This window comes from Crotalus tigris, unplaced genomic scaffold (genome assembly GCF_016545835.1).
Source record: "Crotalus tigris isolate CLP2741 ecotype Arizona unplaced genomic scaffold, ASM1654583v1 scf7180000018323.1251302, whole genome shotgun sequence".
Taxonomy (NCBI): Eukaryota; Metazoa; Chordata; class Lepidosauria; order Squamata; family Viperidae; genus Crotalus; species Crotalus tigris.
This window is the reverse complement of record NW_024096943.1, coordinates 1,137,120-1,148,114: the sequence shown is the minus strand read 5'-3', so window position 1 is coordinate 1,148,114 and position 10,995 is coordinate 1,137,120. Positions and strand designations below refer to the sequence as shown.

The window sequence follows — 10,995 nt, the reverse complement described above, 5'->3', positions numbered from 1 at the left end:
TTTCTTAAAGCCTCTTATACAAGATACTTTAAACAACAAAGGCAGAAAAGAAGGTGCTAAAAGTGAAAATGGTTATTATCTCCAACTTTCATCAGAAATTGAAAGGGAATTTTAATAAACCTGAATAGAGGAAGTCCATGGTTGAGACCTGATAGCTCAGTGCATTTTGGCTGAAAAAATATGATGGATTTTGGGTTTTCTTTCTTTCCTTACACACTCTTTCTTTCAACACCATTCTTTCTTTCGGCCATTCCACTGCACTTCTTCAATTCAAATTTTTATCACTGTTATAGACCAGCATAGAGAGAGTGAGATACAGTCAATAAAAAGCACAAAGATACATCAAGAGCCTAAAAATATAAAAAGCTAGAAGATATAAATTAGATATAAATAAAAAATTAAAGAAAACAAATAAAAATTAAAGGTATATATAAAAAGCAAGAATCTAAAGTTATCTTAAAATTATTCTCCAAGGATATTCAAGGCCCTTTCTTCATACCTTTTAGTGATGGGAAATTCAACCATGCTCAAGAACAATCTCTGACTTTTCCCCACAATCAAATCAATTTTTTTTTTCTCCTGCCAATCTTCCCAAAATCATTTTGGTTCGGCTAAGGCATTTGATCAGTAAATCTAGGACTGGGTTGCAGTGGTTTCTGAAACAAAGTAGTTCAAAACTGAAGATCCTGACTCTGACTATATTAGCTTTTGAAAGATATAAACAAAAGTAGTGTGCCCATCTTCAGGCCAAAAACCAGGGCCAGCAAGTAGAATGTTGAGCAATATTTATCTATTTGTTTATTTATATCCTGCCTTTTTATTATGTTTACAAATAATTCAAGAAGCAAACATATCCAACACACATTCTTCCTATTTGCCTGCAAAAACCCTATGAGGTGGGCTGGGCAGAAAGAGAGTGACAGGCTCAAAGTCACCCACTTGGCTTGCATGGCTAAGGTGGGACTTGAACTCACAATCTCCCACTTTCTAGCCTGGTGCCTTAAACACCAGATCAAAATGGCTCTATTATATGCATCATTACTCATTCCTGCCAAACATTCTTGAAGAGCAGATGGCAGCTGTGGCCAAGAAATCCTTTACATAACCAAATGCATTAATTGTGCAGGTTTATTGACCCAACGAGTGACTAGTTATAGTCACTCACATCTTACTCACTTCTGGTTTGGACTACTATAATGTGCTCAATGTGGAACTGTCCTCTGTACCTATGTAACACCTCTACTTTATGAGTTGCATTGGCTCCCAGTATATTCTCTTTTAAGGCAAGCAATGTATGCCCAAAAGGGGGGAGGGGGACTAGAATGAAGAGCAAGTGAATAATTCAATAAATGTTTTGGTCTGGTGTTTTCCTTACATTGGAAAAACAGTTAAAATTGCTGAAAGGAAAAAGACGGAAACTGGAAAAAGATTAGAAAATCAAATTCTTTTAGGAAATATTGAGAGTTGGGTGTGTATAACTTGAAAAAGGCATTATTGAAAAGCAAATAATGTAATAGCTGAAGCTCTTATTATTGATAATGGAGCAAATGCATTCTTTGTTTTGTTTCGGAGAATTACATTACAAGAAAACAAATCCTTCCTAATGATCTGCGGTATTTGGAAATGGAATAGAATGTGTTGAAAGCGATGGACTCTCCTTTATTTCAGGTTTTGATGGATGGCCCATCTATTAGGGAAGCTACTGTGGTTACGTTGCAATGCCAGCAGTGGCCAAAGTCACTCTTGAGGCTGCTTCCAAATTCATAACTCAGGATGAAACAGGATAATTCGTGAGCTTTCAGATCAGGACAAAGAAGCCACATCTTCCATTGCAGGATGTGGCTTCCAACAAGTTTGATTCTTGCTGTTTGTTTGAAAAAAATATACTGTTACCAAGCTTCTGAAGCTAGTATATGCGCATTATTCTAGAATCCTCCTCTTCACCGTTTCATCACAAATGTCAAATGGTTACATCATCATAATGCTGTGTTCCAAAGTTACTTTCCACAATGGTTTGAATCAATCCTGTGCCAGGAAAATCCAGGATTACCACACCCCAACACAGAGCTGGTCCAGCCTGAGACTTGAGATATTGATGACAACGTGGGTTGATGTCTCTGGCTAGTTTCTCGGGATTTGTGAAGAGGCCATTACCAGAACAAAAGGTAAGGTGCAGGACATTTGGGTCACCAGTGGTTGCCAAGTCAAGATGCTCCTTCACTTGCTCCCATTTGCACTCAGGGCAGAAAACATGCCACACATCACTAACACTCAATTCTTCATATGGAACACCTAGCACCTCTTTCTCAAGTTCCTCCAAAATAATAATCTTCCCCCGAGCCTGCCTTAAAGTGGGAATGGCCTCCTTCATCCAAACTTTATTCCGGCCTTCTTCAGCTAAATAACGTTGGAAGCGAGAAGCGTAATCTACATTGGGAATAAATGGGAGTTCTTCTTTAACTCTCATATGTACCGTTTCCCCTGGGTGTTGGTTGAGGAAGCTCAAGGTGCCTTCCAGGACATCAGAAAAGTCTGCCTCCTGGAAAGTGTTGACATGGTATATAAGGAAACGGCCATTTTCCAGCTTACAACGGATATCCAAGAAACGCACCCCAGCAGCTAGCTGAGCCTCAAGTGGCCAAGTCTGACAACAGATCTTTGGGCCTCCAAGCACGCTCATGGAGTCATGGGTGCCAGGGATGGAGATTTTGGAAAGAGAAAGGTGGTCAGGTAAGCCAGACATCCAGTCAGAGAGATAAGAAGCAGGCCAGAACGTATTGTCAAATGCCTCTGTTTGCTGCCTCTTTCCATATTCCATAGTGTCCATCTGGAAAGGAAACAAATATATCATGATCTTCTGCAGAGCAGAGAACATCCTGCTGTAATGTCAGCTAAGTTAGATTAAGAAAGATTTCCAACTGAATGCACTTCTATTGGCAAGTGATCAGCATCTCCCAGCATACCTGAGGGCAGCTGACTGTTTAATCAGAGAATTCCCATTTCTCTCACTACACATCTTCAGATATACATACCTGATTAGTATACCAGCCCATGGGCTCAAGAGGTTACAGTGTTCCCAATCTGATGTCCTCCAGATTCCAGATTCCAATTTTGGAATCAACATTATTTATTTATTTTATTTTATTGATTTCTATAGATGCCCATCTCCACAAGTGACTCTGACATAAAACATAAAAACAATTAAAAGAGTACAAAAAATATAGCATTCCTGATAGTTAGAACAATTAACCAGTGGAACAACCTGCCTCCAGAAGCGGTGAATGGTCCAACACTAGAAGTTTTTAAGAAGAGGCTGGACAGCCATTTGTCTGAAATGGTATAGGATTTCCTGCCTGAGCAGGGGGTTGGACCAGATGACCTCCAAGGTCTAACTTTATTGTTGTTGTTGTTGTAAACTAAATGTGGTATGATTTATGATTGTATAAATATCATGGTCATTTACTGGATAGGATCCCTGTAGTTCCTAGTGGCAGGACAGAATAACAGAGTTGGGAGGGTCTTTGGAGACCTTCTAGTCCAATCCCCTGCTCAGGCAGGAAATCCTATAGCATTTCAGACAAATGGCTGTCCGATCTCTTCTTTAAAACCTTCAGTGATGGAGCAACCAAAACCTCTAGTGGCGCAGTGGTTAGAATGCAGTATTGCAGTCTACTTCTGCTGACTGCCAGCTGCCGGCAGTTCGGCAGTTCAAGTCTCACCGGCTGAAGGCTGACTCAGCCTTCCATCCTTCCAAGGTCAGTAAAATGAGGGCCTAGATTGTTGGGGGCAATATGCTGACTCTGTAAACCACTTAGAGAGGGCTGTAAAGCACTGTGAAGCAGTACATAAGTCTAAGTGGCATTGCTATTGCTATTCTGAAGGCAAGCTGTTCCACTGGATAATTGTTTACACTGTAAGGCAATTTCTCCTTAATTCCAGGTTGCTTATCTCTTCCATTAGTTTCCATCCATTGCTCTTTGTCTTGCCTTCTGGTGCTTTGGAAAATAGTTTGACCCCCCCCCCCTCTTCTTTGTGGCAGCCCCTCAAATATTGGAATGCTGCTATCATGTCACTCCAGTCCTTCTTTTCACTAGACTAGGCAAACCCAATTCCTGCAACCGTTCTTCATATGTTTTAGCCTTCAGCCCTCTAATCATCTTTGTTGCTCTTCTTTGCAATCTTTCAAGAGTTTTAATATCTTTTTTATAATATGGTGACCAAAACTGGATGCAATTTTCTGCAGTCTTACCTCTCCCTCTCCCTTTCCCATGCCCTCTCCCTCTCTCATGTATCTATTCCACCCACCATTAGGAGCATTGGTTGCGGCATAATTACACATACCCAATTCCTACAACTGTTCTTCATATGTTTTAGCCTCCAACCCCCTCATCATCTCTGCACTCTTTCCAGAGTCTCAACATCTTTTTTATATTGTAGTGACCAAAATTGATGGTCTTACCAAGGCATTATAAAGGGTACTAACAGCAACTTTGCAATTGAAAAGGTTGAGATGGTGGTCATGACTGCATGATTAATGCCCTGACTTTAGTACATGTATGAAATATTGACAATATGTACAAAAGGAGGAAAATTTTGATAGTATGGTAAAATCCAACATCTTCATTTTTTTTATCTGCTCTTGTGGATGATAGGTTTTTAGAGCCACTTCTAAACATTCAATGTAATATACTGTATATACTCTCTTCAGGTTTAAATTTTGAAAAATTGATTTGACATCTTGGCAGCAAAGGCAGCTATGGTTAGCATCACCAATTGTACATTGTCTCAGAACAAATTGCGCCCTCTCTCTCCCTCCCTCCCTCCCTCCCTCTCTGTCTCTGTCTCCGTCTCTCTGTCTCCATGTCTCTGTCTCTGTCTCTCTCTGTCTGACTGTCTCTGTCTCTGTCTGTCTATCTGTCTGTCTGTCTATCTCTCTCTCCCTCCCTCTCTCTGTCTCCCTCTCTTTTAAAAATAAGGTAATGATTGAGAGTTTAAATGAACAAACAACATCACTTTTTAAAAAATAAGAGAAAGAATTTATTGAGAGTTGTTTATTGAGAATTAGGGCAATATGATTGGCATATAATATTTAAAACTAGGTCCTGTAGAAACCTAGGATTCACTGAGAACTTGATGAAGTTCTATGATAAAGGCAAAAACAAGAAAAGTCTGTCCCTAGAGCTTTTTTTTAATGAACTGGTTCCATAGCCTGAAAAAGTTTGAAAACACCTGCACCTGTGCATTTGTGAGTAATTATGCTTCTGGACCTTCAATCCACTTCCCTCCAAAATGCACTTCCTGCCTCATCTCTATCCCTTTTCACTTGCTTGTTTTTTTCCTGTCTCAGCCTTTCCACTTTCTTTTTTTTCACTGCCCCAATCCCCACATTATTTTTAAAAAGATTGCGTGATATATAGAGGGGGAAGTCTGTATTTTGCTAGAGAAAATAACAAGGGAAGGAAACATATCTATCTCATTAAATGGGATGGCTACTAAATCATAGAAACTAGTAATAAATAATGTATTCTAGGTGGATTAAAAAGGGTTCTTTTAAAGATAAATATGCTTTAAATCTGCTTCTCTGTATGCTGTCTTCCATACATGCTGGAATTAGAACTCTCAGCAACCAGCCTGGCTAATGGTTATATTGGTTGAGGATTTGGGGAAATGTAGTCCTAACACAAAATGGAAGGTTGTTGATGATGGGGAAAGTCTGAGATAAATATTCAGACAAACAAAAATTCCTGAAGATTCAGTCAGTCATTTTATTACAGTCTTAGACCAATACAATTTTGATGGTCTCATAGTCATATCCTAAAGTTTTATTCTAAACAATCTAGATTTTAAAAATGCTACTATTCTAAGGTGACCAACTTTTTTACAATGAAAAGGAGGACACAAATAAATTGAAGAAAAAAATATCGTAAAAGCTGGCCCGGCCCATGGAAGGTCAACAGCCCACTGTGCCCCCGCCCGCAGCCGTCCTGCCAGCACCGTTGCCCCGCTGTGTAGAGCGGGCCCCGCGGCTCTCAAAGCACCAGCCATGCCGGCTCCAGCCCCGGGAGGGCAGCCTGCTGTCGACACACCCCACCTGCAGCCGCCCTGCCAGCACCACTGCCCACTCTGCGCAGCCCCGTGTTGAGAGGGCCCTGCAGCTCCCACAGCACGGGGGGCAGCTGGCCGCTGCCACCCCTCACACCCCCACCCGCAGCACCCCCGCCGCCCCTGCCTCTTGTGCCCGCAGCCATTATTGCCCTAGCAGAGCCGAAAATCAAGAGAAACTTACCGCTCCAGTCTCCTCCAGGTATCTTCAGAACTAACTAGGAGATGGTGTAGTTGGGTAGCAGGGAGGGGGTGCAAAGTTCCTGCCAATTCGCCTTCACTGCAGACAACTTGCATGTGCAAAGTTTGCCAGCTGGGTTTTTTGGCGCGCTCAGCAGCAACTCCTATTGGCTTTCGAAAACCAATAGGGGGAGTAGCACAGCTCATGCAAAAGTTGAAAAAAAAAAATCAAAAAAGGTGCCAGAACGCCATTCTGAGCGTTCTATGAGGGAAAAAAAAGCCCGGCAGATTAGTCTTCAAATATCAAAAAGGGGGACATGTAGGAGGACACTTTTCGAGGGAGGACAGAACTTACAAAAGGACTGTCCTCCCTAAAGGAGGACGGTTGGTCACCTTAACTATTCAGAAATTGGTTGTGAAGTATCTGATTTAGAAATTCTCACACCTAAATGACATGCAAGACTGCAATATCTGAAATCAACTTACTGCAAGTTACTAATTAAGCTCCATTTTTCAAAAACTTTTTAAGTTACTCTTCCAACCTTAGTTGCTTTTGCACAATAGACTACTATTTGAGTATTTAGCACAAATGGATCCTTAGAATGTTTATTATTCAATTACAAGTAAAGTAATTTCTCTCAAATATACTCAGAAAGACAGATACCAAGAAAGAAGCTACAAATCCTGACAATCAGGATGCAAGTAGATTCTCTGGGATCAAAGCATGGATAAAATCAGGAAGTTTCAGATTGACTCAAGAATAAAATCTACTACATTGGAATATTAAAAAAAACCCCAAGCAACAGTTATTGATTTAACACTTCTTCTTGGTTAAAGAAAAAATAGTCAGATCATTTTCTCCTGGCAACTGGCATGTCAATGTTTCATCTGTTTGTTTTCCATGGAAATAAATGTCTTTTCCCATAGTCTCTTCAATGCACCTTTGATTTCCTTATTACGGAGGCTATAAATCATGGGATACATCATAGGTGTCACATTGGTGTAGATCAAAGATACCAGTTTGTCTTCATTCAGGGAGTAGCTGGCCTTAGGACGGATGTAGATAAAGATAGCACAGCCGTAGTGGAGGATGACCACAATCAAGTGAGCGGCACAGGTGGAGAAGGCCTTTTTCCGGCCTTCAGCACACTTGACCATGAGGATGGAATGGGCAATAAAGACATAGGAAATCAGAATGAGCAAGAATGGAACGAGTAAAATCATTGTGCAGCCAAGGAACACAGCCACTTCTTTGTCATGTGTGTCGTTGCATGCCAGGAACAGCAATGGTGGGATGTCACAGAAGAAGTGGTTAATGTTATGTGAACTGCAAAAGGGAAGACTGAAAATCAAAGTGGTGAATCCCAGTGAGATTGTGAATCCACTGATGCAGGCTATCGCCAAAAGTTTTTTGCAGAAATTCTTGTTCATGATGAGAGTGTAGCACAATGGGTTGCATATGGCTGTGTATCTATCATAGGCCATCAAAGCCAATAGAAAACATTCAGAGCCCCCAAAAGCAATGAAGAAGTACATCTGTGCTGCACAGGCAGTCAAGGACACACTTCTGCTCTTGTCCAAGAAGTTGGCAAGCATTTGAGGCACAATGACCAGAGTGTAACAGACCTCAATGAAAGACAGGTTGCGCAGGAAGAAATACATGGGGATGTGGAGGGCAGGATCAACTAAAGTTAGGACCACAATGGCCAGGTTTCCTGAGAGGGTGAGGAGGTGCATTAGAAGGAACAAAGCGAAAAGTGCAAATTGTAAAGTTCTACTGGTATTGAATCCAAGGATTATAAAATTATCCTCCGTGCTGTTATTCTGTCTGTGCATCTCCATCCTACATCTTGTAGCTGAAAGCTGATATTCTTAGGATGCAAATTCTCCTTCACATTGCACTCAGTTTCTACTAATGTGTATGTTTTCTTAGCTGCAATATAAATGTGAATTCTTTCCCACTGGGAATTCTTTCCCAGTTCCCTATCTACTGTGCTCTGCAGTGTTTTTCTCCTAGTCTTCTCTTAGCCCAAAGGCTTAGTTTTGGGTGATCAGCCATGTTTGACTTAATATTGCCACCTAGCGGGTTATAAGAAGAATATATGATTGTTATAAGCAAAAAAAAATGATGTAAATATGTCTGCTACCAGGAACGTTTATATTTGTTCCTCAGCATCAGAGGGATTTAAAACCTGTTAGTCACTTACCTTTTCAATTGTCTTTACATACTATCTATAGGGCTTTTTAAGCATGTAAAGTTGTTTTGCTTGTTTTTTTTTAAATAAATAGGTCTATATGTATAACAGAATAACAGTTGGAAGGGACCTTGGAGGTCATCTAGTCCAACCCCCTGCTCAGGCAGGAAACCCTATAACATTTCAAAAAAATGGTTGCCCAATCTTGTCTTAAAAACTTCCAATGTTGGAGCATCCACAACTTCTGGAGGCAGGTTTTTCCTCTGATTAGTTGTTCTAACTGACAGGAAAGTTTTCTTTAGTTGCTTTTCTTCTAGAAAAATAACCAACATATCTTCCAGGGTAGAATTACAGGCAGCACCAAAAAAACAAAACAAATAAAAAACAAAAAAATCTCACAGATATGTCTCCATTCATTGAAAGGTCCTCAGAAATCTCGATCTGCATTCCTTTTATGGCAGAAGGAACTGAGGTGTACAGAGTGGCTAACAATCAGTTGTAGGATCCATTCCTTTCAGTCCCCAAGATGGGCAATTATGTGGGCTTAGAAATAGATATCTGGACAAAATAAGGATGTCTAAGTTATCATTAGAGAACTAGTTTGGTGTAGGAGGTAAGGAATCCATTTAGAATTAGGGGACTGTGAGTTCTACTCCTATCTTGGGCATGAAGCCAGCTGGGTGATCCTGGGTGATCACTCTCCCTCAGGTGTAGGGAGTAGGCAATGGCAAACCACTTTTAAAATCTTGCCAAGAAAATGCAGGAACTTGTCCGGGGCAGACACCAGGAGTCAAGATAGAGTTGAAGCGACCAAAGGAAGATCATCATTGTATGAACTGCATGAAAACAAATGCAAATAAGCATATTAATCAGCTGCCTAAATTGACAGTTGCTATCCCATCTAAAGAAAGAGAAGGATATTCCTAGTCTCAAAAATTAAGTCTAAACATTCCGCAACAAAAACTACTTTTAGCCAGACAGATTCTTCTTTCATGAATCCAATGGTACCACGGCCGGTCTGGAAACCTCTTAGTTAAAGGGGGTCAGAGGGTTGGCCACCGTGGAAGAAGGTAATAGATTTGCAATAGTGGCGAAAATCTGTAGCTCGGGTGTAGGATGAGGGTGAAGATTTGTTCTCCAAGCTCCAACCCACAAACTTGGAGAACAAACCTTCATCCTGAAGGTAGTAGATGTTTAGCTGCTTTTAGCACTTAGATTCCTTTTAATTTACAGTACTTACATAAAATCTCCCCCTTCCCCATCATGCTTTCAGTTTTTCTATTTCTGTGCATATCTCTCCCTGTAACAATAGCACCTAACAAACTTCCATTATTAATACTATAGAATATATAGAACTTTCTGTGACTATAGCAAGGAAACAATAGATGATGGATCGATGGATTGATGGAAGGATGACTGGACAGACAGAGAGATACCACACCAATCAGTCTATAGCTTGAATATTTGCACATCCTTCTTTTCGAAAGCATTGGGCTCATTGCCACATCGGCAAATATCTGTATTCCATGATCACTTGCAAAGGATGAAGGCAAGTCTAAGCAGTCTTTAAAAATCTTACAAGAGATTAAAAGTTTAGCTGATTGGAAATTTGGGCACAGATTCCAATCCATGATCACTCTGAAATAAAAACCACTGAATCCAGTGGGAAGTATTTTGCGTAAACATACTTAGGGATTCTACCTTTCTTTAAAATAAATAATTTGATTTGTTTGTTTGCTAATTGTTTTGATCTGATAAGTACACACCATTGAACAGAGCATTCATAGTCTTCCTAAAGTTGTTGACTGCTGCAATCATCATCCATGAATATACAAATGTTCTTCATACCAGAAAAACATATCCAGATATTTCAATATGCTGCTTTTAAGCAGGTTTAAACTTGATGCCCTATCTATGTAAAACAAGACATCTAATTGTGACTCACATCTTAAACTGGGTGAACATTGTAGGACTTCCATACAAGTTACGTGTGGCATGAAATCCTATCCTATGGTAGGTATAATATTCAACCTTTTTCCAGGATCACCATAGCACTGTATGGTGTATGAAATGCTTTAATAGACATTTCAAGAAAAATTATATTCCCAATTGATATGGTTACCTCGCAATGAACAAAATGTTTGGAGTTTGTCAAAGTCTTTCAGGTGAAGTCATATGCAGTTACTGAAAGATACACAAGTGGGAAAGATTATATTGATTTCAGACTGTTGCCTAAAAGTTGAACCATTGGGATGTACAAATGTAATTGAGGTCGAGCCTCCAAATTTAGATCCAAGATTTGAGAGCAAATTTGGGGTTTATAAGAAAAGCCCAGTGCAAAAGCTGAGGAGTCATAGTGTCCTCTAAAAACTCTCTCCCAGCCAGCAGTATAATGTGGTAGTTATAGATCAAAGAATCTGGAGGGTACCATGTTACTCACTCTAGTGCAGAAAACAGTAGGATTGGCAGTAGACTCTTTTTTAATACTGGTAGTCCTTGACTTACGAGTGGTTGCTTA

General features: G+C 40.2%; 2 protein-coding genes across 2 annotated transcripts; both read right to left on the bottom strand.

Moving 5' to 3' along the window:
• Positions 1 to 1,758: 1,758 nt before the first annotated feature.
• LOC120311159 (1-phosphatidylinositol phosphodiesterase-like) lies at positions 1,759 to 2,818 on the bottom strand. Its single transcript, XM_039350344.1, has one exon. The coding sequence runs from the start codon at positions 2,816 to 2,818 to the stop codon at positions 1,961 to 1,963; it is 858 nt and encodes a 285-aa protein (XP_039206278.1). The 3' UTR covers positions 1,759 to 1,960.
• A 4,054-nt stretch (positions 2,819 to 6,872) lies between these two features.
• Positions 6,873 to 8,651, bottom strand: LOC120311187 (olfactory receptor 10K2-like). The gene has a single exon (XM_039350393.1). It carries the CDS (start codon positions 8,122 to 8,124, stop codon positions 7,159 to 7,161), a length of 966 nt encoding a protein of 321 aa, XP_039206327.1. The 5' UTR covers positions 8,125 to 8,651; the 3' UTR covers positions 6,873 to 7,158.
• Between the last annotated feature and the right edge of the window lie 2,344 nt (positions 8,652 to 10,995).